Raw genomic sequence first — 27063 nt, forward strand, 5'->3', positions numbered from 1 at the left:
GTTAGTTTCCTTGGCGCGCACTAAGGGAGCGACCACCCCTGCTGACGTCAGTGATGAAACCGGCGGTTTGGGGAAGTGGAACGCACAGGTTAAGGTGAATGCTGGCGACTACAAGGTGAAGCTACTTGGCAGGGTGACAGCTGATCACTGTTCGGGGCGCCACGGTCGTCGAAGTGCAGAGAAGCGGCAGGCGAAAAGGGGCCGGCTTCAGCATCTGCATAGGGGCTGTAACTGGCAATGTGGCCTGGTTCGCCACAATGGAAACAGAGGGGTCGACGGTTGGCCGCGCGCCACAAGTAGGTACGGCGAACTTGAGGTCATCTCATAGACTCCCGTTGAAAACATGGCAACAGGAGTCTTCGAGGAAGGGCCTGACGAAGGAGTGGAAGGAAGAAACCAGGTCGAGGTTCGAGATAGCGTTGAGAATGAACGAGTGTAGGATGGGCTGTCGAATGCTTTTTCGAGATCAAGCGCGACGATGGCTCTCGTGTTCTGGGTGTTCAATATGTGACTCTTGATGAGCTTCATGGTGTCCTAAGTGGCAAGGCTTAGTCTGAACCCACCATGTTATAGGGGAACCGTTCGTTGTCCTTGATGAATTCTGAGATTCTGTAATGTATGGCATTCTTTGCAACCTTCTCCACGCAGGACGTGAGAGATATGGACTGCACGTTGTCCAAGCTCGGCGGTTTGCCAGGTTTGGGTATGAGAATAACTCGCGCAGTCTTCCACTGCTACGGGGCCGCGCCTTCTCTCCATACTCGATTGATTTCGTCGATGAGGAATTCAATTGACTCGTCCTCGAGGTTCCTAAGGGCCTTGTTTGCTACCCCGTCGGGATGTGGCGAGGAGCTGCCATTAAGGTGGTGCAGAGCTCCCCTAACTCTTTGACTCCGAACGGCTTGTCAAGGGTGGAGTTTGGCTTTTCACAATACGCCGGGTACTCGACGTTGCCACTCGTCTTTGTCAGACGGTATTTCCTGATCAATCTGTCCATGAACTTGTCTTCTGTTGAGGCTTTCGTGGCCTCCTCGAGCGTTCGCGCCAAGTTACTTCGGTGGTTGGACCTCGTGTTGGTCTCATCGAGGAGATGATTGAGGAGGTTGCACTTACCCCCTGTTCTCATCTAGCCGTCGACTGAGTTACACAGATCGTCCCATTGTTTACTGGAGAGTGTTTGGTAGTGTTCTTCAATCTGTTTGGTGACGGCCGAAATCTTTTTTCTGAGTCGCGGTTGTGAAGCTGCCCCTTCCACCTATGGAGGAGTGAATGCTTGGCTTCTAACAGGTGTGCGAGCCAGCTGTCCCTTTTATCCGCCTGCGAGTCGGACCGAATTGTTTTGGTAGAATCCCTCACATCCTGTCTGAACGATTCAGCCAATTGCTCAAGGCTCTCTGGCTTCTCTCCGTGAGCTGCGTGTTCTCGCCTGACCTTACAGAACAGGTCCCAGTCTGGCACGGTGAACGAACGTAGCTTGTTTTGTGCGACTTCGAAGATGGTTGAGGGTATGTAATGATCGCTACCCAGGTCGACCATGCGATTGAACCATTTGGCAGAGTCTATGTTCCTCATGAAAGTAAGGTCTGGTGTGGAGTGTGTGCTGGTGAATGTGCCTTGTCCGGTCGGAAATGACGGATCGGTTACAAGGTTGAAGCGGAGGTTGTTAGTCTCTTGCCATAAGCACTTTCCCTCGGCCTCATTGCACGGGTATTTCCAAGCGTGAAACAGGGTATTGAATTTTCCCGCCACAACAATGGGATATATGCCCGCTATCCTGCCAGCTCTGGTGTTGTTAGTTTTCAATCGTTTCCCGTCGGACTGCTATAGATATGACATGCTACGAATGAAAAAAAAAATCAAAGGGCAATTGGGAAAAACTGCCTAAATACTCGAAGAACTTCGAGTTAGTGCACCAGTTTCTACTCAAACCGTTTTATCCGCGGGAAAAATTAGTAAACTTCAGAGACTCCCGCAAAACAATGTTCACAGTTCTTCAGACCAGAAAGTATACCGCGACAACATTCTACCACTCCCGCCCAACGCGTCGTTCAGGCTGTTGATATTTCAAACTGCCATTCACCATCTCTAGAAAATCGCGCCAATTAAGGACATGTGTTGCTGGTGTCAAGAAATTTGTCGGTATACTGCAAAAACACATAAAGAAGCACACAACTCATAGATTGAGGGAAAGCATTGATGGCGCGAATAGGAACACGAAGTAAAGGCGTGCGTTTCGTGATGTCTGAACTGCCGCTAGGATGTGATCGTGTATAAAGTCTGTCGAACGGAGCGTACTCGATCGTTAAATTCACCGGTTTGACTTGCTAAACTTCGCTTTGATAATGAGGCATATCTCCGTGGAGCATTCCGAATAAATATGACTTCCTAGTGTACTTTAACATGCACCCAATGCACGACGGTACACGAGCGTCCTTTGCATTCTGCCCCCGCCGGAATGCTTCCTCACCCAATCGTGATCGAACCCGCGACGTCATGCCCAGCAGCGCAGTGCCATAGCCACGCAGCTAACGCGACGAGATACGTGATGCAACAAGCTCCGAAAACTGGTATCAGATGCTAAACATAAAAATAAATGAAGGCTTTATGAACAGTTCTTTTTTTTTCAGCTTGTGATAAAACCAAATTGTCAACAGTGCATTTGTCTTTCCGTCCCGTGAGTTGCAGCAGTAATGTTGGTGACGGACGACAGTAGAAAAAAAAAAGGCGGAAAAAAGCACTTTTTTTATTTTCAATTTTTTTCGAAGCTGCATAAGCACACAACGAAACTTGGCGTATCCCCAGGGAGAAGATCAGAGATTCCCAACGGCATAAATAATTCGCTTAAACTCTCTGGCACTTAACTTCCCTCTTGCAGAGGCTTTGTATAAAGTTTCAGTGCCGCTTCGCCAGCTCAGTTTCTTTCGATTGTGGCTGAATAATTCAGTCGCACGAGCATCATCCTGATTGCGTCAATCGAAGGCTCGGTCTCTTCGTCGATCTTCTTGTTTGTTTCTCCTTGCGAACGGAATGCGAGGCGCGTAATAAATCCAAGTTTTCGCTCTAAATGTAGCAGCTACACCCTTACACTCGTATTTGAGCTCGCAGGCAAAACCAAAAGCGTGCTTTTGCGACGTGAAGTCCGCATTTGCGGATGCATATGCATTAAAATGATGAAAACCTCCGAGCCTCTCTCGTCCCCCGTCACCACCCACTGAAAATGCGAAGCCGGAACAGAACATTCATCAAACGAGCATTCAGGAAAACCAGCCTGATCCTCTTATAGTCCGAAAGTTCCAGCCGAAAGCTTGCCGCGCATACTATATGAAGGGCACATTCGTTAAGTTCAGTATATTGCTTCAGGACAAACTCAGCACTCAACCGAAACAAATTTTCTTGTTTATTGTTAAAATTTTCTGATTATCTGAAATGCCAATATACCAGCACGGTGAAAAAAAATTCATTGTCATCAATTTACCTGTCCTTTTGTTTTATCACAGTAATTAGGAAACGTGAAAAGAAAGTTACAGGCTGCCTCATGGAAGCTTGAAGTACGAGGCCAGAATACCGTCGGCACAAATACACAGTATGCACCACTATTGTCTGTGAGGCTATCTGTGTACGTATGCTGCAGTGACAGCACATGCTGGCCACCTTGTGGGCATGCAGAGAAATTACAGTGAATGTTCCATTTTTCGTACGCGATATTATTTCACAGCCACGTACGTACACTTATGTTGATTGCAATTATTACGCACGAATGCCGAAAGGCCGGACATCGTAGTCAAAATGTTTCGAGTGTAATGACGTAGCTCTCAATAGCTATATTTGTGACACCTAATGCATTCATAAGGACTTAGGAGCTATGGCATGTATGGTTTCATTGCTATGAAGTTGTCCGAAAAACTCCACGACACCATTTGATATGTTTAGAGAAAGAGTTGTAGTTTATTTCCGTACCTAGTTAAAGTATAGAGTACATTACACCAAAGTAAGTACAGAAAGGGTCCCGGACTGAAGCCCCTGACTAGGACGTCTCACATTACGGGCTTTAAAGCAGATAAAATACAATAACAGTTAACGAGCACTGAAATAACAGTGAAAACAGCTGCTCCAGATTAAGTTTCCCAATACACTATAAAGGTAAGCATTAGTACACTATACGATATTCCATCCCTTATACATAAAAGGAATGCAAAAATATTAAAGAAATGCAGCAGTTGTTCATGCAATTTTGTTAACCAAACAAATAAATCATTTAAACACGTTCAAGTAAAATAATGACCATGTTAACTGTAGCAGACACTGGCAACCATGAAATAATTGTTAGACACTGAAGTACTGAAAGATATAAAGCTATGTTTGAATTATGACAAACATGAATTTTGTGCATTCACAAGGCACTGGAATTAGCTTTCGTGCTCGAAAAAGGCTAAAGTATGGCCATAATTCGTTCGCATTTTTCGCAGAAGAAAGTTGTCTTTCAAAGCAAATCTTTTCACGCTGGCACTCAGTAACTGTTGTCTGTCGATAAAATGAAGTAGGTTGCGATTTGTAATGATCGGATACTTGGGATTACTGAGACTGTAGGTAATCAGTTTCTCGATGGGCAATATAATAAGCAATTCATAATGTTCGGTGATATGGGAATCTTGTGCACTCCGAGTAATGATGCTGAAGATTTGGGTCTGTATCTGACGTATTGGCGCGAGATAACAGCAATAAGTTAATTTCCATGAATTTAAACAATAGTTCACACACCCCGAATATTAGCGTATTGTACCGTCATTGCAGTGGACAGGTTGAAAAACGTTTGTAGATTAACAGGAATTTTAGGATCGCGTGATATTCTCTTTCAGCGTTTGTAAAACGTGTAAATTAATCTTCCTTAAGTTGTCAAGCTGAACTCCTAACTGTATACAAGTGTGAGATCGGAGAATACGGTGTGGTTTGGTAAATACGAGGGAATATTTAAAGGATTTGGAAGCTTTGAGTTAAAATGCATGACATAAATTTTTGAAGAATTGATAAGGAGTCTATTGAGCCCAGCGTAATGCAAGCATTGATTATGCTTGCGGAACGTAGGAAAATAGGGACAAGCCTCCAGCGAAATGGTTCGGTGGCCCTCATATTAGTGCGCGGTCTCTGGCTAATAAATATGAAACCCAACAGATATTGAGACTTTTGGACAAAGCTCCGACAACTAAACACTTGAATTCTAGAAGAGTTGACTGTTGGGCTAGTTGGTCGTCCATATTTGAAGTAGTAGTTTAGTACGCATAAGACCACGGAAACAAGAAAGACGGACAAGGACAAGCGCTTGTCCTTGTCCGTCTTTCTTCTCTCCGTGGCTTTATTCGCGCTAAGCTACTACTTCAAGCTAAACACTTATTACGTCCTATTGGTATGGGTCAAAAATAGATTGATTATGGAATGTCCCGTTTATATTCCGTGCCGGGCAATGTTTTCGGGCAGACATTCAGCCCCAGGCCACCCATTCAGTTGCTAGGCAATGGTAGCTTCTTGCATGGAGTGTTTTAGTGATGTGACACACTGTGCATTCTACTGGTTGCTGTCTTCACATATTGATTGGTCCGCAATCTGGGCGAACCTATCAGTTTATTACAGAAAAAGTGTGACGCCTTGCAAAAGAATATCATTGTGTCTCGCTAGGAGCAAAGTTCGCGGAACCCTGTCGTCGAGGCCCGGATAAGATGCCGAAGATAGGACAGGTTGCAGGCCGGAACTGGATCTATTGGTCATAGTTGCCTGATACTGCGTCTCTACGTTCCTTGATGGTTGTTCTGATTACGTACTGTCCGAATATTTACCGGCATTAGAGTGCTTGCGTATTGTCTCGTGCGCATTGTTTTGCTTTTGTCGCGGTGTTCGCTTTGACAAATTATCACTGTCATCATATTGCATGGTCTCTCGCGCATTTGCCGGATTTACTGGGCAAATATGCGCATTACGCGTCAATCTTGGGAACTGCGCGCAGTACGTGGCTTGGTTCGTGGTAAATTTGTGTGCGGCTGGTCCTCCGTTACCGCGCAGTCTTGTCACCGTTGCAACGGCAACCTTGGCTCCGGAGCGTCGACACGATTAGCCGAGTGTTATGTTTTTCAAAAGGCAGAAATTTAGGTGGGCGGATGAGATTAAGAAGTTTGCAGGGACAACATGGCCACAATTAGTACATGACCGGGGTAGTTGGAGAAGTATGGGAGAGGCCTTTGCCCTGCAGTGAGCGTAACCAGGCTGATGATGATGATGATGACACTGCAGCCGACAAACCCGTACAAACTGAAGACGAACTTAGAGCAACCACGCAGGGGGACTTGAAACAAGTGTTCGCCATCCCGTGCTTGGCTGGTTTTGTCATGATTTTCTCATTTTTTTTAATGACTACGTTTGAAGATTGCTACATAAAGCTTCCTCAAACTGTTTTTTCTTTAATTTAGTGCATTAGGTTTAGGACGAGGTATCTAATCACAGTACGTACGTCCGCACCGTATGCTCCAGACATAGAAGAAAAAAAAGAAAGCTTGCAGGGAATCTCATGTAGCAATCTTCAAGCGTAGTCATTAAAAAATGAGAAAGTCATGTCAAAACCAACCAAGCACGGAACGGCGAACAGTTGCTTCAAGTCACCCGGCCTGGTTGCCCTAGGTGCGTATGGTGCGTACGTACGTTTGCACCGTGCATTGGGAGCATTCGTGCATGGAGCACTTGTGCACGGAGCATTCGTGCAATGAGAATTCGTGCATGGAGAAATCACACGTACGAAGAGAATATAGCGGGTGTACATGAGCATCCACATTAAACAAGAAGGCTGCTCATCTTGCTGAGCCCTATTAGCATTATATAGCCTTACTTTAGTGTCTGGGCACAAGTGTTCCTCATAAAGGATTCAGCTCTTTATGGCATATTCGGGTGGTCCTTTCAGTGTACTCTGACGGCGCCACGCTGGTCGTGGTTGATGATAGCGTAAGCGAGATGCGCGTGTAATAAGGAGGCAAGATTATAAGTTCCATACGCACTTATTCTTGAAATAAGGCTTTAAAGCTGTTTCTCACCACACCTGTAACGCCGCATAACCTCTCCCGTATGACCACCGAATTGTGGCCTTAATTTACTCGCCCAGCTACTGGTTCTACCTAATCACCGTCACTACGCCGTGGCTGCATAGCGGCAACTACAGCAACGTATTGGCGGTGTATTTCTGGCATGTGCTGACGAGGCTTCGCAGGTCCACCTTACTACAAGCAAGAACAATGCAGTAACCATGCCATACATACGTACTACTATGCGTTCGCGTTAATTGACAGTCACACAAGGCACAGTTAAGTTTGCGCCCAATATTAAAGATCAGGCCACTTTCAATTTTAATATCCAGTTTATTTAAGTACATGCGTCCTTGCAGTGGCGAATGCTCCGCGACAAGCGACTGGACGAGGTTTGGACGACGTCTTGGAAAACGTGCACCCATGCCCAAGTGGGCGAGTTCGCCTTCTCTGTGAAGACTCGCACGCTAAGGCGAAAGGACGCTTATCGGCCTTGAAACAGAATGGGCAGAGAGGGTGTACCACATTGATGCGTACTAAACAATACAGACGTGAAGCATGCTAAAACTAGATTTTTGTGCCCGGTCGAGTAAACGGTACGTGTGAGCTTCAACGTCACAGATTTCCGCAGTTCCTATTACTGCAGAAATGCTTCAGCCGCCATTTGCTGCCCGTTATTTATTTTTAGATTGTTAACTGTAATATCGCGTAACCCAGGAAACATTACGTTGTCGCAGCGTGCGAATCGGATACCGTTTCCCGCATGCGATAAAAAAATGTAAAATAAGGTGCCAGATCTATGCAAAGTGCTGTGCGGCTTCCTAGTGGAGACAAACCTGACTAATTGCTATCATCGCTTTCTCTCTCTCCTTTTTTTTTACGCAAATTCTCTTTTCAGATCACCCTCTGTACAGTAGGTTATGGTGACACCGTGCCCGTCACGTGGCCCGGGAAGTTGATTGCATCTTTTTGTGCTCTCATGGGAATCTCCTTCTTTGCTTTGCCTGCAGTAAGTGGCTGCCGGTTCACCATGTGACCGCACTCTTCAAACTTTTGCAAATTCCTACCATTCTTTCCCGGCATTCTGTGTATGTTTATATGCAACCTGCTGTGGGCTCAAGCAACCGTCGCGAAAATCGAGTAGCTACGCGAGTTTTGTCAGTTCTTCTCACCTTCGTTCAGCAGTAAATGACCAACGCCCTCTGCGTCTAAAAGATTTGGGTGTGGACGGATGCCGATGACCACACGGATGATACGAAGTGTCTAGTTTTTGAAGGTGGATTTCACGTACGGTTTTTGCCTGTCATTTGCATGAAAAGTGTTAATTAGAAATTTATTTTTGTTCTTGTACACTGTACGAAAAAAATTATAAGAACAATAAAAACAGGATAAGAACTCCAGGAGTCACGAAATAATAGTGAACTGCACATATTTTGGTACTTTGCCTTGGTGTCTTTTATTCTTTCCGTGGAATTTTATACGACAACAATAGTCTTCATATGAGGGTTCATCACCATATTACTATTGTGAAAAGATTCATACGTCGACGTCATTTTAGATGGAAAAAGTACACTGAACACTAAACTGTTTGTTCGACGTCAATAATGCGCATAGATTGGTTAGCGCTCATTGCCATATAAGTACGGTGTACCATTCCTACATCGATATTACATAAGATAAGAAACTAACGAGAAAGACACTTGTTAGTAAACTGACCACTGAAGTTCTGACGTCATTGCCGTGAATGTCCAGCCTAGATGGAACGCATATATTCCTGAGTGTTCGTTAGCGTATAACCATTGCGTAACGTTTATACATCGATGGCATATTAATAGGAATATAATGAAAAAGGTGCAAATTAGCCTACACGCAATAACTGAAAAACTCGTATTTAGCAGATTATGTTTTATCTCTCTTTTTGCCCTGGGGGAAAACGCTCAAGCACAATCTGGTATGGATGCTTTCTTGCGTAGGCAACGGCAGCACGCGAAACGTTTGAGAAATTTCTCGCTCTCAGCGAAACGTTGTGTAAGTACAGTGAATATCAATATTGAATTTGGCTGTGTCTTTTCTTCCTTTTTTGATGTGGTCTGCGGCTTATTCCATCAGGGAATTGTGCGAGCTCTCCCCAGTGCCTGCGTTAGCGAGTTCCGGAAGCGGCGACTTCCTGGACTGCACTTACTGAACGAAGCTTCGCGCACTTTGTGAGACATTGTAGTCCGCGTCAGTGCAGAAAGCTTTGTTGTGTTATCTCGACCCTGGAGCCCATCCCGCATACTTTGCTCTCAGCCGTCCTTGCTATCAATGGTGAATGTCCGTAGGCAAAGGTAGTTTTGCGAGAGCATTATGTGACCTCGGTTTTCCTGGACAAAGTTTGGCTAGACGTGTCTTGAAGGGTGAATGTGTTAAGCTTCGCGCATCCATTTTTGCGCAGGAAAAATTTTTTGACAATCTAAATGGAAGTTACTAAATTTCGGTCAACAAGGCATCAAAGTAGTGCACGTATTTATATTTTTTTCATCGTGACTAGAGTTAAATTTAGTCAGAAACTCATAATTTGATTTACGTCGCTTTGAGTCAAATACTGAGCATCTATCCGGAGCATCTATCCGTACGCGTGCCGAGCGGAACCGTCGACGGTGAAAAGCCAGGAGAGGCAATGAAGCGCACACGGGAAAGCTTTCACGTGAGGACGTCAGCCTCCATCCCAGATCATATTTCCGCTGTTCTGACATTGATGGAGGGCCTGGTTTTTCGGAAACTCGCAAGATATCTGCGAGCCAAGTCTCCTTGGAAGTGAACATTTCTTCGTTTTCTAATTCTGCATTTCTGAAAACTTTTCAGAATTGCACGAAAGTGGCGGCAAAGAATCTTGCTAGGACATTTGCGTGTGATACTTACGTTGAGCTCTCTGGAGTCGACGTTTCCTTTCGTTTCTGACTTTTTTAAAGGATTTTAGAAAGTGAGACGTACAGTGACGTGGCTGAAATGGAGGGGTGGGTTGTGAGAAGCAACGCGATTCTCTACATACTCGTTGTCTGACACTACGGTATAACACTGTGCGCCGTAGCTATAGTGGCAAAAATGACATGTGATATCTGCAAACGCTGTTCAGTGCACTAACCTTATACCAGAGTCGTCTGGTTGTGCTCTCGGTGCGTGAGTCTGGAGCTTCATTACTCGGACGAACTAATATTTATTTAACAGTCATAGTTACCTGATGGCTAAGGATTGAGACGCACTTCCAAGGAATATTCCTGCCGTGATAGATATGAAACAAATAAACAATTACGAAGCAGAAAAAAATGAATGACCGCACTGCTCAGCTCTGACCTGACAACACAACTCTGGGTCGTCCAGCGAGCCGAGGAAGCCGCTTCGAGACAAGGTCTCGGAACCGCCTCCGCGGCGGGTGCCCAGACCCACTAAAAAGACGCCGGACTCAAATCTTGTTGACTTGAAATAAAAGTTTACGCTCTCTCAATTGTTCGATAACACGTTATTTTCATGGACATCTTCGGCTGCGTTTTGTACAGAAGACTGCTGTGATTTTGGGAAGAACAAAAAAAAGAATAGGAATTTAACAAACACGCGTAATGATCGTATTCTCGCCTCTCGCTCTTTTGGTAAATCGAGCATTATTGTTCTCTTCCACCTTGAGCAGAAGTGTTAGCTGATGCCATCTCGCTCGCTCGCAGGGAATCCTGGGGTCTGGATTTGCGCTCAAAGTACAACAGCAGCAGCGACAAAAGCACATGATCCGACGGCGTGTGCCAGCTGCTACTCTAATCCAGTGCCTGTGGAGGTGCTACGCCGCAGATGAAAACTCCATGTCCGTGGCAACGTGGAAGATTCATCAGGTCCCTCTGCCCAGTCCACCAACGTAGGTGGCATTGGTGGCGTGATGAAAATGCGCATGCGCAGTTCGCGCTTTTCTTTGATGCACATGTCAGTCTCGAGGTGCAAAAGTTCGTTCGTGTGAGCACGATGACCACTGAGAGTGCAGGCGAAGGAAAAGAGTTCTTCAGCAGGTGAAAATCTCTGCCTGTTTCGTCTACACAGCAAAGAAAAAAGGGTGCAAAGTTGGGAAAATGCAGAAAAAAATTGCTGTCCGAACACGCATGCTTAAGGGTACGTCTGGGATTGTGGACTCTAGGCGCAATCAGGTCTCTCATCAAACGTAGGAGCGCCTGTAGAGTGGTTTGCTTTGGAGTTGGTAGAAACCAGAATTCAGAACCGCCTCGTCCGAATGAGGATAGTTTTCCAGCTTGTTGAGAGATATGGAGTGCTTGTGCTAATACGAGAGCACTCACAAAGAACGTCATCGCCTGTTTAGTGAATGCGTAAATACCACACAATGAGTTTCTGGTAGTTCGTATGCCTATTTACGCATCTATAATTTCCACGTCGACGCACTAAAGACACGCAAGCGCCAGGTCATAAGGTCACTGACCATTATCGAGAGGGTGTCGTTCCTAGCGATCTAGGTAATAAGTACAAAAAAGAATATTTTAGGCCTCCGAGCCCTGAGCCGACGACCGTACCTACGAGCCTTGCAGAACTCTGTTATGAAAATGGAGTATGCTCAGTTTAAACATTACGTTGTGTCTTTAATATAGAAGGCTTGTCGGCTGTGCCTGATGGGGACAAATCTACTCCACTGGAATTGTATGTTGATATGCCACAAGAGATCGTACTCGGTCCTTCATTGATACATTATGGCTAGAAGGAACTGAATTCTAGCGTGTTTTAACTATAATTATGTGGCGACATTGTGCAGTGTTGTTTTACTTCAAGTTGCATCCTCTGATCATTTGATGCTTTACAGAGACCTGCGTGCATCCAGGTGACCTCTACCTTTATCTCTCAAATGTACAAATTTTTCGTAAGCCTTTAGATTATGAAAACAATTGCCAGTTATAAAAACAATAAAAAGCTAAACAGTCAAGAACGTGTACGCCTTTTTTTATGTACGCATTGGCAGGCCGTAGATCTTGCTATGCTTAGTGTCTTCATGGAAAATAAGCAAGCGTTGCCCATGTTGAACCACACAGAATCAATTGACGCCATGTTGGCAATAAAAAAGCTCACTCCAAATGGCATTTCTCCCCTTTTCGAAGCAAATTAAAGGCGTTGGAGAGTGTCACTATAATAATGAAAGATGGAACCTGCGAAGGACAACGGTCATTAAGCGGTTGTGTCATGAAGTTTCAAGCACTGCATGTCACCAAATGTAGCACTAGTGCTTTGAACGCCCACAGCTTCGAATGCTTCACACTATCGCCATAACAATCACATTTCACTTTCACAGTTACAGGTTCTTACCTAACTTAAGAGAAGAGGCAATGACTGCTTGAATGTGAGCGCATATTGATAGAGTACTTTACAAGGTACATGATGAGCTCGGCGCGTCAGCATTGCGTGGTGGTGCCTTCGGTATCTGTTAAATTCTCTTGTGAACGAAAGCGAATGCATGGGAGCTATCTTTCTCGTGCCAAGGTCACAACGAAGCACAACTGCAAATGAACCCGCCGGAGATTGAGAATATTTCTTGAACAATACGTTGTGCCTCGCCTGTCGTTCAGTGTTTGCATTGCTGCCTGTTTTTTTTTTCTCTTTTCATATACGTGTGTATGGACGATTTTGCTACCGAAGTGTGCACCCTGATGAAATTATTTGCATGTTTCACACACAGCACGCGGTAACTAAACTAATTTGCACAATTCACATGCACGCCAAATGCAAAAGCTGTCCTATCAAACGAAACGGCAGAGCAAAGTTTGCATTTTGAGCGACAAAAATTAGCATCAGTAATATTCCTTGGGCCGCCTTTCTTGTGAACTGATTCATTCCTTTTTCGAAGGCATTCGCAATACACTTCCGCTCCGCTGAATCGTTGATGTACCCTTCGCAACTCGTTGAAATACATTGCAGCGTATGTTCATTCGTTACTTGAAATTCAGGTAAGGCAAAAGTGAAAAAGACTGCATTTCTGTAGTTCGCAGATCCATAGGAGGAACTTCAAGAAGACCGAGGAATGAGTTAGTTTTATTCAGCATTCCCAGTCCTTCATTCAATGTTTGCACATGTTTTGCTATCTCGTACGCTTGTGTTAAGAATGACATCCCTTACTGCCGTTTTGCGAGTCACTGTTTGAAATTTGTAAACAGGCGCACATCCGGCAAATTATCAACTTAAATTAAAACTTAATATGCGAATAATATTTATTATGACTATGCATCTCCACCACGGATGGGCAGTATGCTGAAAGTTGGTGAGGCAGCAAGTTTGGAGCGTCGCGGGAATCACACTGCTTGATAAATACATAAATTAAAATATGTTTCATGTACACTCGCGCGTGATCAGAATACGGGGTAACGTACTTTGTATTGACAAATATACAACGTGCAAGTCTTAAGCTACTGCAGCGAATCAAGTGCACTGATACTCAATTTCTTTCACGTTGTTTACGTGCAGAAAGTACGTATTCTTTCTAATTACCAATGACTCTCTAATATAATGGCAAACTTAGCCGACACTGTTGTTTGTTGTTTGGGTATTTTTAGTCACTAAGGTAAGATAACGATTTAATTGGTGGCCGACGGCGATTTTTTTATTTAAATAGATTAGAAAAGCAGATGTGCTCTTAGTCATCATCATCATCATTAGCCTGGTTACGCCCACTGCAGGGAAAAGGCCTCTCCCATACTTCACCAACTACCCCGGTCATGTTGTCCCAGCAAACTTCTTAATCTCATCCGCCCACCTAACTTTCTGCCGCCCCCTGCTACGCTTCCCTTCCCTTGGAATCCAGTCGGTAACCCTTAATGACCATCGGTTATCTTCCCTCCTCATTACATGTCCTGCCCTTAGTGCTCTTATTAAAATCAGCTTAACCGATGTGAATAAAATTGGTTCGACTAAATAAGAGAGGAAAGCGAAACCAATCGACTGGTAAAAGTAGAAGCTAAATGTCCTGTACAAAGTTTACAGATACTTCTAAACTTCCCGACAGTGGTAGCAGCAGTAGCATAAAGCTGACAAATTCATAAATATTCAGCAAAGCAATCTTCGGAGATCTGCAAACTGAATTGATTAGATTCTCTGAAGCAGAAGAATAAGTTACATAACATTTTTCAATCTATGTGAAATTATTACATTGTTTACGCAAGCTCTGCACAATTCATACTTACAACGTATGTGTGAGAGCAATGTATATACCTCTCCCTCCGCAATAAACATTCCAACATACGCAGTTCGCCGAAGTGTGATGTTGATTTTTGCTCACTTACGGAGTTGTAGGGCCCTATAGCGTAAAGCTATTCCAATATGTTTTTATTCCAATCTGCTGACGTCAAATTTGCGTGACCGCCGACGCAAGCATCGGGCGGTCACCCGCAGGGTTGCTTGAACAGACCAATCAAACGCTCTCCTCATTCATAGGAGGTCATTTCTGTTTGCTTGAAAAACGAATAACATTGCCTACACTGAGCGGCTTGTCTTATCCAATTGGCTGACAAGAGGCGAGAAGCACTCTCAAGTAGAGAGGCGTTTGATGGGGCCAAGCCACTGCACTGAAAATCGATAACCGGATAAAGAGGATGGTGCCGGCGTCTGCGATTGGTCCGCTTTAACTTACTACGATGGCTGGTCGAAAATCGTGGCGGCATGTAACGGAAGCTTAAGAATGACGCTAAAACGAATCCTCAGCAAAGAAGAGTTGGCAAAAGGAGGTCGTAAACGTGCCGAAAATGCTTGAAAACGTGGCGCGGCGACGCAATAAGTTTTATTACACGCAAATAAACCTATGCTCTCGTCAGGTGCGAGTAGCCAGTGCCTGAGCCATCGGCTGCAGCCATCTTTTATTCCTTTTGGAACGGGGCAGCCTGCGGCTATTCAGAGGAAAATTCAGTTTTGTTCGGCATATTAATGCATCTTTAAAGCGTAGACGTCACTTTGACGCGGCGAGTTCTTGCGGTTTTGTGACGTCGCGAAAGAGGCAGGTGAAGCGGGTGCAGCCCGAAAACTTTTGGCCAACAGCTGAGGGCTTATGGAGAAAAGGCGTCGAATAACAAATAACTACTTTTATTTTGTTCCGACAAATAATGCATAATCAGTGTGTACCCGTCATATCTGATAGGGAGTTATCGCGGTTTTCGCGACGTCGCGTGACAGACAGATGAAGTGGGGGGTGGTCCAAAAAAGTTTTTGACCAATCGCGGAGGGCTGATTGCAGAATAGGAACAGAAACGTTTGGAATAGTTTTACGTTATAGCGCCCGTAGTCTTCATAAGTCATATTTCCGGTTTTAGGCACTATTATGCTAAACAATTTTTTGATCGATTGATTATTATCCTCCTAACTACCACTCGATGTTAAGTGTTTCATTTAAGTGCAACATAACTAAAGAGAACCTCGAGATAGCTAAAGCAGACACCAAGAATAAGGTAATGTTCTTACTTATTTTAGACTGGAGCGGCAGAATTGAAACTTTTTCTTAATACAAAAACATAAATCAAACATTGTCGCATGTCTGAAAATCGTGTACCCTTCCCGTTTGGCTCCAAGCACGGGTCTTGCGCTGCCTGCTATTGTCACGCACTGTCGCACTGTGTGGTTTTGTCTTGTTGCACCCCATCTCCAGCTATGCCTCAGGGTCGTTCACAAGCACAAAGCGCAGAGACAGACTGGACCTGCCAGCCCCAGGTGCTGGAATTCTGTAAGTATTCACCGGGCACCCAATATTTGCACTGATCACGAATGCCGAATGCTATCTCGAACAAATGCACTGTGTTCATAAAGCGAATTCATGTTCCAGTTTCTTGTGGCAAGTGCAAACACGGTAGTAATATGAAAAAAAATGAAAGAACATCTCCTTTTTTGTCCATTCAGGGTAAGGTCATTCTGGGTTTACTAGGCCTTGTTTCTTAGCAGTGGGGACCTACGGTAATCATAACCATGATGACCTCGCCCAAAGTGTCGTATATATGCTAGGTTTCTCGCTTTTATATGGATAAAAGATTTTACCGACACAGTTTTTGTGACATAATCGGTCAATGGTCATAGGAACTTTCACTCTCCCACACTGTGACAAGCTTGGCTTTGCTATTGCAAGTAACAAATAACTTCCGCCGGCGGTTAGGTGGCTAGGGCAGACGTGTCGTTCCGCTTCCCGGACTCGAATATCGTGTTACTTCCGTTTTCACTCATATAAAAAAGATGAAGGGGTGAGCGGAAGATGGAAGCTTGTAGAAATCAGCAGCGGACAAACAAAGGAAGCATCAGCGTGGAGCGAAAGTGTTGCCGTCGCCACAGACACAACAATAGACTCCCTTGTTAACACTGATGCTTCGGTAAGTGGCTTCCATCGCCTTCTCACTGTCGATAGCTTGTTTTGAGTTTGCACCACGTGCAGAGTGGTTGTACAGCATGATTGAGGCCTATTTTCAAGGTCATAATTTTTTTCATTGAACCTTGGGAATGACGTGAGCGCATAAGTAAGTAGTCACTCGGGCATCACGTGAGCGGAATGTGAAATGCCGCACGTGGAGGTCCCGTGGGCTCGACTTCTCGATGTTGATAGCACCCGCGGTTTCAAGTGTGCTCAGACTTCGAGTTCTCTTCGCGCGTTTTGCGACGGTTGAATACGTCACATCTACACAAAGCATACTTGAGCGCTTTTCACTGGCGTTGTAACAGTAAAGTTAGTCGTGTGGAGAACAATTGAAATATACGTTGCAGTTCGACACTGACGGCCGCCACACACAGATTTGCGTCTTTTATTGCTAGAGCAATTAATCATACGGGTACTCCACGTGTACTTCTGCCGTCGGCGTCGCCGACGCCGTGAGGTTCCGCATGAAGTCGAAGGGCGATGAAATGATCGCCGCGCGCCGTGTGATGTATGTGCGAGAAAAAAGCGAGCGAGGCTGAGCCGCGGCGATCGCCGGCTCGCACTCTTTCACTCGTGCATGAAAGGGAAAAAGCGCGTCGTGCTCCGTCACGCGCACGTTTCCGCGGGAAGGGTAGGGAGGAGTGCGCGTTCTCCTCCGGGAGGCCCATGTGTCCGCGGGCGCCGGCCCTGGCCGCTGCATCTTGAAAGCCGTCTGCGACATGTACAGAGTCCGCCGCGCGCTGCATTTTCGCCTACTTCGCGTTGATGTGAGTGGTAGCGCGAAGGTCGTTTCGATAGCTGCAGCTGCCGCGCATACTGACTCCAGCGTTATGACAGTGAGTTTCCGTCCTCATCGAGTGAGATGTCTTCATGTTTTCTTGTGCGCGCGTGACAACAGTTTTACACAGCCGCTGATGCTATTATTCTTACTTATTACAGCTGTCCACTAATTTGCGGACGAAACTGCGACAATCTTTTTTTATGCGCCGAATAATCTGAAATAACTACATGGTGTCTAGGAGAAGGCACTGCAGCTGATGAAAAATCATGAATAAAGCAATCTTGGTATCAGAGAAGTGTACGAAGCCTGTCCGAGATTGCATTGCACGTCGTTTTGAATTGCACACTTTCGTTACCAAATTTCAAAAAAAAAAAACACGAAAGAATCGCGTAGAAAACAGGCACCTTTTAGAGATGAGGGCAATATAATATGAACAGTTGTCAACAGTTTTATGTTGGCTGCGGTGGCTCTTCTTATGTTGAGCCTGTCATTTGTCGCGCGATTTTTCTGGTGGCGTTCTGGTGGGCAGATGTAGTGGCGTTATTGCATATGCCCCATTTTCATATTTCGCATCTCGTGCTTCATGACGCTGCCGTTTGCTGACGCGCTCTCTGCGAGAGCCGTTACCGGGAACTTAATTTTTTTCCCACGGTTCTCTCGTGTCTTCGCGGCGACCGTAGGTTCAAGCACAACACGTCTTTCGTGAGCAGGCTGTCTACGATACGTCGGCACCGGCAGCCCGCCACTCCGTCGCACTTGCATTCCCCGATGTCCCGGAGTCGCTACCACTGCGACTCTAACGCCAGCCAGGACAATGTCATGCACTCGGGGAGGCTTCCGGCCAGCTTCAGCGAGGACAGCGTCGCCAGAGACATCTCCGATGCCTCAAAACGAAACTCGGACGGTGAGCGCACTTACTTGGAGCTTTTTTTTATTGATCGCTTCAATCGAAAGACTGTGCCGGCAGTTGTAGTTCGCCCTTTGCGATCGTACGCACAAGAATTCGGAGCTTGAAGTCCCGTATGCCCGTTTCTATGCTACGTATGTTACCGTCTACGAGCTTCAAAATTAGAAATCACAGAAATAGCAACTTCGACAGGTCAGGCCAATCAGTGAACACGAGCAAAAAAACTAACAAACAAACAAATGAAATCCCTACGGTGCAGTTTAACCAGGAAACCTATGTTCACCTTATCAAAACTCTTATCTCCGCGTGTCGTCAAAGCCACTGCGTCACGACGAAGCGAGTGGTTCGTCTCACGCCCAGGCTTACTCCGTCTATACTTTGATACCTGATCGTGTAAAATTACTGGGAAATGCAGCTCCGCAACAACTTCTGAATACTTTAGAGTTAACTCTGGTGATACGAAATGAAAGAGGAAATATTGAGCAAGATAGGGCTACAGATATCTGGAAAATCTGACATTTGATATCTCTGAAAGCACCCCAGACAATTGTCCAGCATGCCTACAGACATTGTTCATTTCCATGAACGTCCGATGCTACAAACATCGCAAGTATCTTTTACTGAGCTTTTGCAGGAAAATGTCATGCTGCTGGATGCATGACGTGTGGCTAATCGCGCCAAAGCCAGTTGATGGGGCCTGTGCCGAGCGGTCACCTGCGCCATTATTCATTCGCGGAAAAAAAAGGGAAATTACCGACGCATTTCCATGGACACTGTTCTCGCTTGCAGCTCACGGCCGCTCGGTTCGCTTGATGTTGAAGTCCATAAGTCGTGGTAATGGTAGAGCCAAAGTGAAGAAAAATATGAACAGAAACTAGGCTGGCACACAGCTCTTCGTAAACAGCAAAAGGGAAATAGAATAGCAAGTGCCCTCGAACGAGAGGAGGATTTTGAATGAAGTTGTGGGCTGCTCAGAGCTTGGCGACATTTGGATAAGGCCGCATTGAGGTGAAGTATGCCTATTTTTATTCTTGTACAGGACTGTAAGCGTTATGAAAATAAGCTGACCTTACTAATTATGTTAATAGAGGTATATGCACAACTCCATATTGAAGGTGAGCACTGACAGAAATTACTATCGTCAGCAGACAAAACTTGCTGCATATAAAGGTCTATGTAGAAGGCGTGGATGTTGTTGATTTGATAAAAGCCTAGCAATTGCATAAATGCGCTGAACAATGTCTGCGGTTACGCTTATGCTCCTGGAATGTTATCGAACGTTCATTTCATTATCATAGGATTTCTTGTTGATATGCAGGTATTAACGTCTACGTTGTCTGTTCTTTAATATTCTTCAGCTCATGTTAATTGCGAAAACAATGAATTTTCAGGAAGCGTTTGAACAGTGCAGAAGTAATTTTTGCTAATATTTGCTGGTAACCAAGGCGATTATTTTGGTGCGCGCCGGTTCGTGTCTACAACGATGGCGTTAGAGCAGTTGAACGGCACTACACGGGGAAGCTGCTGTAGCTCAAACAAGTTTAGATGCTATTTTAAGTGTAGCTGAAAGACCACCACTAGTACACCTACGGTCAACGCAATGGTAGATATACGTTAATGCCACGCCTCATCGGCAGTTTTCGTGTATTTTGAATAATGCAGCCCAGTATGCCAAATTTCAGCAGTAGCCAATTGCATTTTCTTCTCCGGAGGGGACAATTAGTACGCGACCCGATGTCGGAGGCCTTGGTTCGTACTCCGTGCCTAATGACGTCCCAGGGGCCTCGTTAGTGCGCCCCCTGCAGCATGCAGGACTTGTCGGAATTTTTTATTCATACCGAGAAACATCTTATTAGCTAATCTTTTGTGCTCCGCTGGAAACGCTGATTATCTAGCGTGAAGCCACTCGTTAAATTTCTTTTTCATAATGCACAATATAGACATCCAATCATGGTTTTGTGTAACAGCTGCATGCTGCAGAACAATGCTTAGGGCTTGAAGACAAGATTCTCGCAGGCTTTAAATTAGGAAGAACATGGAGGCCTACCTTTGTGGCTGTCTGAATGCTAATAAAATTTAAGCTAAAGAAATAATTTTTTCGAAGACCACTTAGTTGGTTGGCGTGACAGCCGGAGTGAATTTGGACGAAGCTATCAAAAGAGCATATTATTTTAACCGCATGCTGACGAACTGTAGATGTGAAGTTCCTAGCGTTGTCGCGTAACTGTGTAGCTCTAGTCGGCTGCAGCACTAAATCCTAAGTTCGTAAAGGACATTTATCATGTGCCAAGCAACACAATGTGAAATGCGACTGATATATAGAAGGAATATCGGATGCGCAATGTATCCTAATAGTGACGCCCGATGAAATCTCTCAAAAAGCGTTAGGAGTACCTTCTGCTGTCTCAGAAGGTCATCGATGATGCATGCAGCCACTTCTTCACATGCTAAAGAACTTATTTGAGCTGCTAATGTATGCCACGGTTGCCAAAAACACAGGCGTGGGGTTTTTGTAACTTGTCCGATAGTTCATGAACAAGAATGTTTTCGTCCTTCAGAAAGAAGGCATTGCTTTTAATTTTCGATTGACAAAAAATGTTTTTGGAATTTAATCGATTCAGTTGTGCGTAAAAGTTGTTTGTGACAAAACTGCGTTTCATATAACCGGAAAATCTTCAAAATAGGAAGACTTCAGTGTCAGTCCGCTATGCCCAGCATGTGCCGCGGCGAAGAGCCATTTTGTCGGTGACTAGTGCAGATGTTTGGCGTTCGGAAACTGACAACCAATTGGCGATCACCTCACCTGTAAAATACTTTTCGCTAAGCTCACATCGAGAAACAATCGTTTCGGAAAACAAGGAACTGACGGCCGCCACCACTTATAACGTGATTTGTTATACGGAGAGACTGTTCAGGGAGGCCCCGCTGCCTCTGGAAGTTAACGCTAGGGACTTTCACGAAATATGTTTTACATACGATACCGTTGCAGGCTATATACGGGCTGCCTACACAACGTCGGCCCCCATCCAACAAAATGAGAAGGTACTGCATAATATGACAAAAAAGGACACGAAAGAAAAATGTAATGAGAAAAATATTACTTTCAACCAGAACGTTATGTGCCTCTACACTTGGTGCTTTCATACCGATCTTGAGAACACATTACTTCGAACACATTCAGTTGAACACTTTGAAGGACATGTATAATAGAAAAGGAAAAGTATAGGAAATTGAGGTGGTTGGTTTAGGTTCACCATTGCGTAAACTGAAGAGAAGACAGGACTAGCGATGTAGAGAGACAAGAGTTGCTGAATTATCAATGACTTTCTGGTGGTGTAACGGCGCTTGCGGGTTTTTGTGCCTACTGTATAGTTCATTTTGTGTATTGGGCCACGTGTGACAATTCACTGCCTCTGTCAGCAACGTCGCTTTGTCCTGTATGTTTTGTTTACTTATTGTTTCCTCACAAATCGTCCTACCTCAGACTCGCGCAATGGATAACAAAGCCGGCAGAGCGCTGTACCCGTATGGTCTGGGTAACTGGATAAGTGAAGTTCTTTTTGTTGAAATGAAGTGTCACTTGCAGCAAAAAAAGATTACTAATATTCCCCTATGGAGCTTTCGTACTTCCTGATATAGTGAACTTTAAAACGCATTCTGTGAAGAAAAAACAATGATTGAGGTCCCATTCGGCAACACATTGCATAAACAGCATATTGATACACCGCTGCTTCATGTAAGTGTTCACAGCATTTGTAGTGTGGCCTTATGTTTTTTTTTTAGCTCATTAGCCACACATTTATAATTCCTGACTACAAGTGTGTACTACGAATGGGGAAAGACTGCGATCCGACACAAATTTTGCTTATGTCATAGTCCTGTATGTTTTATGTGCGCTTTGAACACACTTTGACGGCTCAAGCATAAAGGAAATTATTTTAATATGCTTGAGACATGCGTATCATGAACAGTGCCATTCACACAAAACAACTACAGACTTTCTACAGGATCTTAATACAGGCCAAAGTTGCTTATGCATCTGCAGACTCCTGCATGGTACTTGCGTTGCTTCCTAATATGCATTCGCCTCTATATGCATTTTCACTGCATGTTTCTCTACGTGGTCATTGTTGTGGAGTCGTAGGCCAACGTTGCTTATGCTTTTTACTAGCCCGAGTCGTCAGGCTGAAGCCTTGATATACATATGTGCTCTTTCATCGCTGTCCCTACGCTCTCATTCTCTAGATTTGAGCTAGTGCGGAGCCTGATTGTGTTGCTAGAGCATGCTTTAATTATGTGTGCTTAAAATTGCGCTCGCATGAATTTTCATGTGATCCTCTCGTCAATGATATCCCACTTCGTATTTTAGGCGTCGAGGTGCTGGTAACTTTAAAAAGTGAATTGCTGAAGTGCGCGCCCACTGCGCTATGCGCAATTCGGTCGGCCTAGGTGAGTACTGCAGGACTACTGAGCGAATTAAATATAACTTTGCTCCTACAAACAAACACGTCTCTAATTACAATGCAAGAATGCACGCTACCAAATACGTTCCAGATTCATAATATAGTTGCGTGATACCTCCATTGTACGACAGCTCAGAAATTGGGCCTACAAGATACATTATCATTGTGCGCTCAGTATATGTTATTCGCTCTGTGATCACACACTTACTTAAGACATTGTGAGACGCCGCAGTGCATCTTTTCTCCTATATTTTTGCAACTGCAGAGCTGCGTCATAGTTCGAGCTCATGGAAGCAGGTATTGCAGTTATGGCGTAATTCTAGGAAGAAATGTAGTATACGCTGTACACACCGAACACTAGCATAACCAGCCCTGGTTTTGCACTGTGACAATACTAGCCTGCGTGAAGCTCATGAAGCTGGTTTGTATATGTTGCGTTATGACATAATGTCTGCGCTGCAAGGCGTAAAACATTCTCATCGTTATTGAGCTGAATCATTCTCATTGTCGACTGATATAAAAGCATGCGGTTTCAAATACCGAAAATGTTTGTTTTTCTAACGCCACATTGAAGGAGTCTATTGAAATGATGCGACCATCTATTTCGACAGACGACACAATTCTGCGCATTTTGAAATGAGAATGTACTGAGGCGATCGGATAATTTATATTTACTGTCGGCTGTAATCATAACGCTGTCATAAAGATTGACATATAATTTTTTTCGAAGTTTATTTTTAGCGATTCAAGATGAAAAAAAAAAACGTGAGCTGTCCAAACACACCATTGCACAGAGATCACAGGGCCATCAAAAGTAATCTGCAGCTTGTATACTCGTCATTGCTTAAGGTTGATTAAAAAATATAAAAAAACGTTAACACCGCCTTTTAGGAAACCATCTACTAAACACTTGTAATTTTGTTGGGCACATTTTCTCTATTGTGTACAGGTACTGTATTTCATATAATGCGACAGCACTTCTGAAGGCTGTGCCGCGTTAATCAATGTATCTTTTCTGCTGGAGACTGCAATGCTTGTGCTGTAATGTACTTATTGCAGCTTATTGCTGTGTCGTGCATATTACATTTGTTACACGGACGCTCTCAACGAAATAATGTAGAGCATTGTGTGGACTACTTATAATTATTTTTAGTCTTAGTGACACGGGCGCTTGACTTTAAGGTTTTCAAATGACACCGAAAACTATTGGCGGATCTGCTTGGAAGACGAACAGTAGTGAGCACGTTGCATCGCTTGGCGCATGATACAGAATAAATGGTACTAGAGAATAAAGATATAACGACAGAGTGTTTCTGCATGCTTTCGTATTTTCCCAAAGCTTCTGTCTTGTGACCACCGTTTCCGAATCAGAATGCGAATATCACTACTTCCAGAAAGGGTGCCATCGGGCTGAAACGACTACATTATATACGGATAACTCTGTGGCAAATGCGAAGTGCAGATAGGAGAAATCTGGCAGAAAAGAAAAAAAATTACTTTCAAGACATGCCAAAGCACTCTTATTGATTTTTAATGTAAGACGATGTTGTGAGAATATACTATTAAACTTGCGGCCAGGGTACCCTAGACTTCCGCCTCACACAGTAAAGGCGTTAGAGTGGTAAACGCGACTGTCGAGATTTGAAGGAATGTCCAAGTAGACAAGCTTACGAAAATCTACTACAGAAAACGACAAGCTCGTGGCGAAATAATTCGAAAGATCGGACTCCTTGTATGCTTACCGGCAAGAGATACCACTTCCGTCTCCATTGGCCCCCTGGCCGTATGCAAAGGATACACTGTTGCTGTTGCGCGCAGGCGAGTTGAGATCGTCCGTGTAACGCGGCTTTGTGTGCTTGCAAGCTCTTCGAGTGTCTTGCGGGCGTTTCATTGTGGCATGGCGCCTGCATGCTCGATTTCTTGTGCTCTTGGCACCAATGTGTGTATGCGCTGTTCGAGCGTGCATTCGTCGCGTAACGGGGCAATGACTGTGCTTCGCGCATGCCGATCGTGGTGCTTGCAGAGTGTGTTGATTCAGTGTCGCTGCTGTGGCCTGAATGCATTTCGTGTTCCCCCTGCTCTGAGCAGATTGCTGCGCCGAAGACGGGACCACTCCTTATGGCCTCTGCGTGTTGCTGCAGAAAGAATTCACCAACCCGCCGTTCCTAGCCCTGTCGCCTGGCTTTAGGTCGGCTCCAGATACAGGTTGGACACAGGCACACTGTTACGGACGCACAGTTCACCTACTCGCGTTGTTGAGGTTGCACACGGTCACCAGCTTACACGACGGACGCTGCTCAAGGGTCATGAATTGTTAGGCGTACTTGTCAATGCGTACCTGTAAGGTCCAATGTAGATGTGCACTTTTAAGTTGAATGCTCACGAACAGGTTTATGGCGTTTGTCGCATTTTCCGCAAATGCTGTTAGCCTCCGATTTGGAGTACCGTGTGTCCACACCGCTTTGGTACAACTCATGGTGATAACGAACATAGACATTTTTAAGCAAATTGAAAAAAAAAACATTTAGCTTGTCGCCCCTTCTTTTTTTACATGTTTCTTGAGATTAAAACAGGAAGTACGCTGGTGTCCACGAATAATAATTCAGATTTTATCTGTAACTACGCGTACTAGGACAGCACATTGACTTTCCAGTCGAACAAGGTTACCAGAGTTCGACTACCAATGCCCTTCGAGCACATGTGTTCAAGGGCACAAATAGAGCGTAGCTTAGCTTGACAGGTGTGGTGGATCCATGCTTCACAGCAGCCAAATGTACCAGCAATGCAGCCGGGTAATGATATTTTCGCCTCATCGTAACAATATCATAAATATAGATGAGGTAACATTTTAATGCTAGCGCACTCATGGGTTGTAGTGTGTCAGAGTTGCTCGGCACTTCCTGCTATCCACATTCGACAACCACCTACCTCAACAATTTCCTACAATAAAATAGTTCATTTATTTTATTTTATTTGTTGCAGACAAAAACATAAGCGTGACTGCATATATATGGGTAGCGGCCAAGATTAGTATGTCTTTGCCCGTGTGTTTTGTTTTTAAGTATACCATATTTTTTAATCTCTCGAAACCGTGTCGCGGGTACTCGCATTCGGAATGTATTGTTTTTTTTTTTTGTGATCTAACCAACAAACTATGCGGCTTCAAGGTAAACAGAATCTTGCACGCCAAACCGTCGCCATAAGCGAGCTCAAAGGCAGCAGACATAATCCCAAATGAGTTCGACAGCCCGTATCTTTCATGGCAGGTATTGGTCGAAACGCTGAACTTCGCCGTTAGGCAATAGAGCGCCCCGCACGTAATATGTGTCTGTGCTTAGCACTTTGCTCTTGGCACTCCGCAACATAAGAATAGTAGAGTAGCCACTTAGTGATCTCCCTAGATGCTCAGGCATATGTTCTCCAGCAAGCATAACAAGCTGTGGTGCACTAAGTAGATGTAGAGAAGAATAGACGCGAAACTAAAGTGCTAGAAATCACTGTAGGTAGGCTTGTAGTAGTATGTCAGCGCTGAACGCACTTAATTTGATGTAGCTCTGTTTAGGCACCTGTCAACGTCTCTTAGCGATCAACGCGTGCGGAATAGCATGCGTATATGGCTCACAGAGGGCACTTGTGGTCGTCTGGTTCCTCACAAATATAGTCGCTTGGGATATCAGCTGCAAAGTTTTACGTGAGCTCGACTCGCACGATTGCGCCAAATGTTTTGCCATACTTTTGCACCACCAGCACGCTGCATGCACTGCAACCACACTACCGCTTCAATCTCATCTTCGATTGCATGGTAATGTAAACACAATGGCTTGGCGTTGCCCACGTGGTGCGTGCCAGTAGTACGAGTAGCATTTGCCTATACCAGTAGAGAAAGAAAGAAAGGTAGCTATGTGGGCATTGCTCAGCGTTTGCTTGTTTTCCTTTCTCACCGTATGCGTATTGAAATGCACGTGATGAAACCTCAGTGGTACACAACATACTCACAAGGTGCAAAGACTCGCTTGTATTGTAATAGTGACCATAATGACATACACTTGTGGCGGAATGTCTCACGCGTTTCTCGTCGTGTACATAATGTTAGCGTTGCATGAATTTTGCTCAGCTCCAGCGTTAGCCTTTTCTGAAATCATAATTTTCAACCACCACCGCTCTGTATCTGCTACCTGTGTTAGATAATAACGAACCACTTGAGATTCACCATGATACGTCGAAGTGAATGTTGAGAACTTCCCGTTTTCATGGGAGGGTATTTTGACATGTCTCACCTAAATACATATTCATACGAAGGCACAGTATTCGAATGATTCAGTGCTCTAGTCATATAGATATGATAGGTAACACTGAGAAAAAATTTTGCCTTTCAACGAATGTTCAAATCAATGCAGCGCGTGCAATATTACCAGCAATGATTGAATTTCAATCGACGCTCGTTTTACGGGTCGAAAGAT

General features: G+C 44.7%; 1 protein-coding gene across 3 annotated transcripts in view; it reads left to right on the plus strand.

The window, feature by feature from the left end:
• The window catches only part of LOC142584827 (potassium voltage-gated channel subfamily KQT member 1-like), a 528313-nt gene that overhangs the window by 452618 nt on the left and 48632 nt on the right, over positions 1–27063 (plus strand). For 2 of the 3 annotated variants that reach the window (XM_075695111.1, XM_075695109.1), the window contains exons 6-9: positions 7957–8067; positions 10757–10941; positions 15703–15777; positions 17914–18137. In XM_075695111.1, coding sequence (XP_075551226.1) covers positions 7957–8067; positions 10757–10941; positions 15703–15777; positions 17914–18137 — 595 coding nt within the window. The remainder of the gene's footprint in view (positions 1–7956; positions 8068–10756; positions 10942–15702; positions 15778–17913; positions 18138–27063) is intronic. The other variant, XM_075695110.1, reaches the window with a different exon arrangement.

This window comes from Dermacentor variabilis, chromosome 6 (assembly GCF_050947875.1).
Source record: "Dermacentor variabilis isolate Ectoservices chromosome 6, ASM5094787v1, whole genome shotgun sequence".
Lineage (NCBI taxonomy): Eukaryota > Metazoa > Arthropoda > Arachnida > Ixodida > Ixodidae > Dermacentor > Dermacentor variabilis.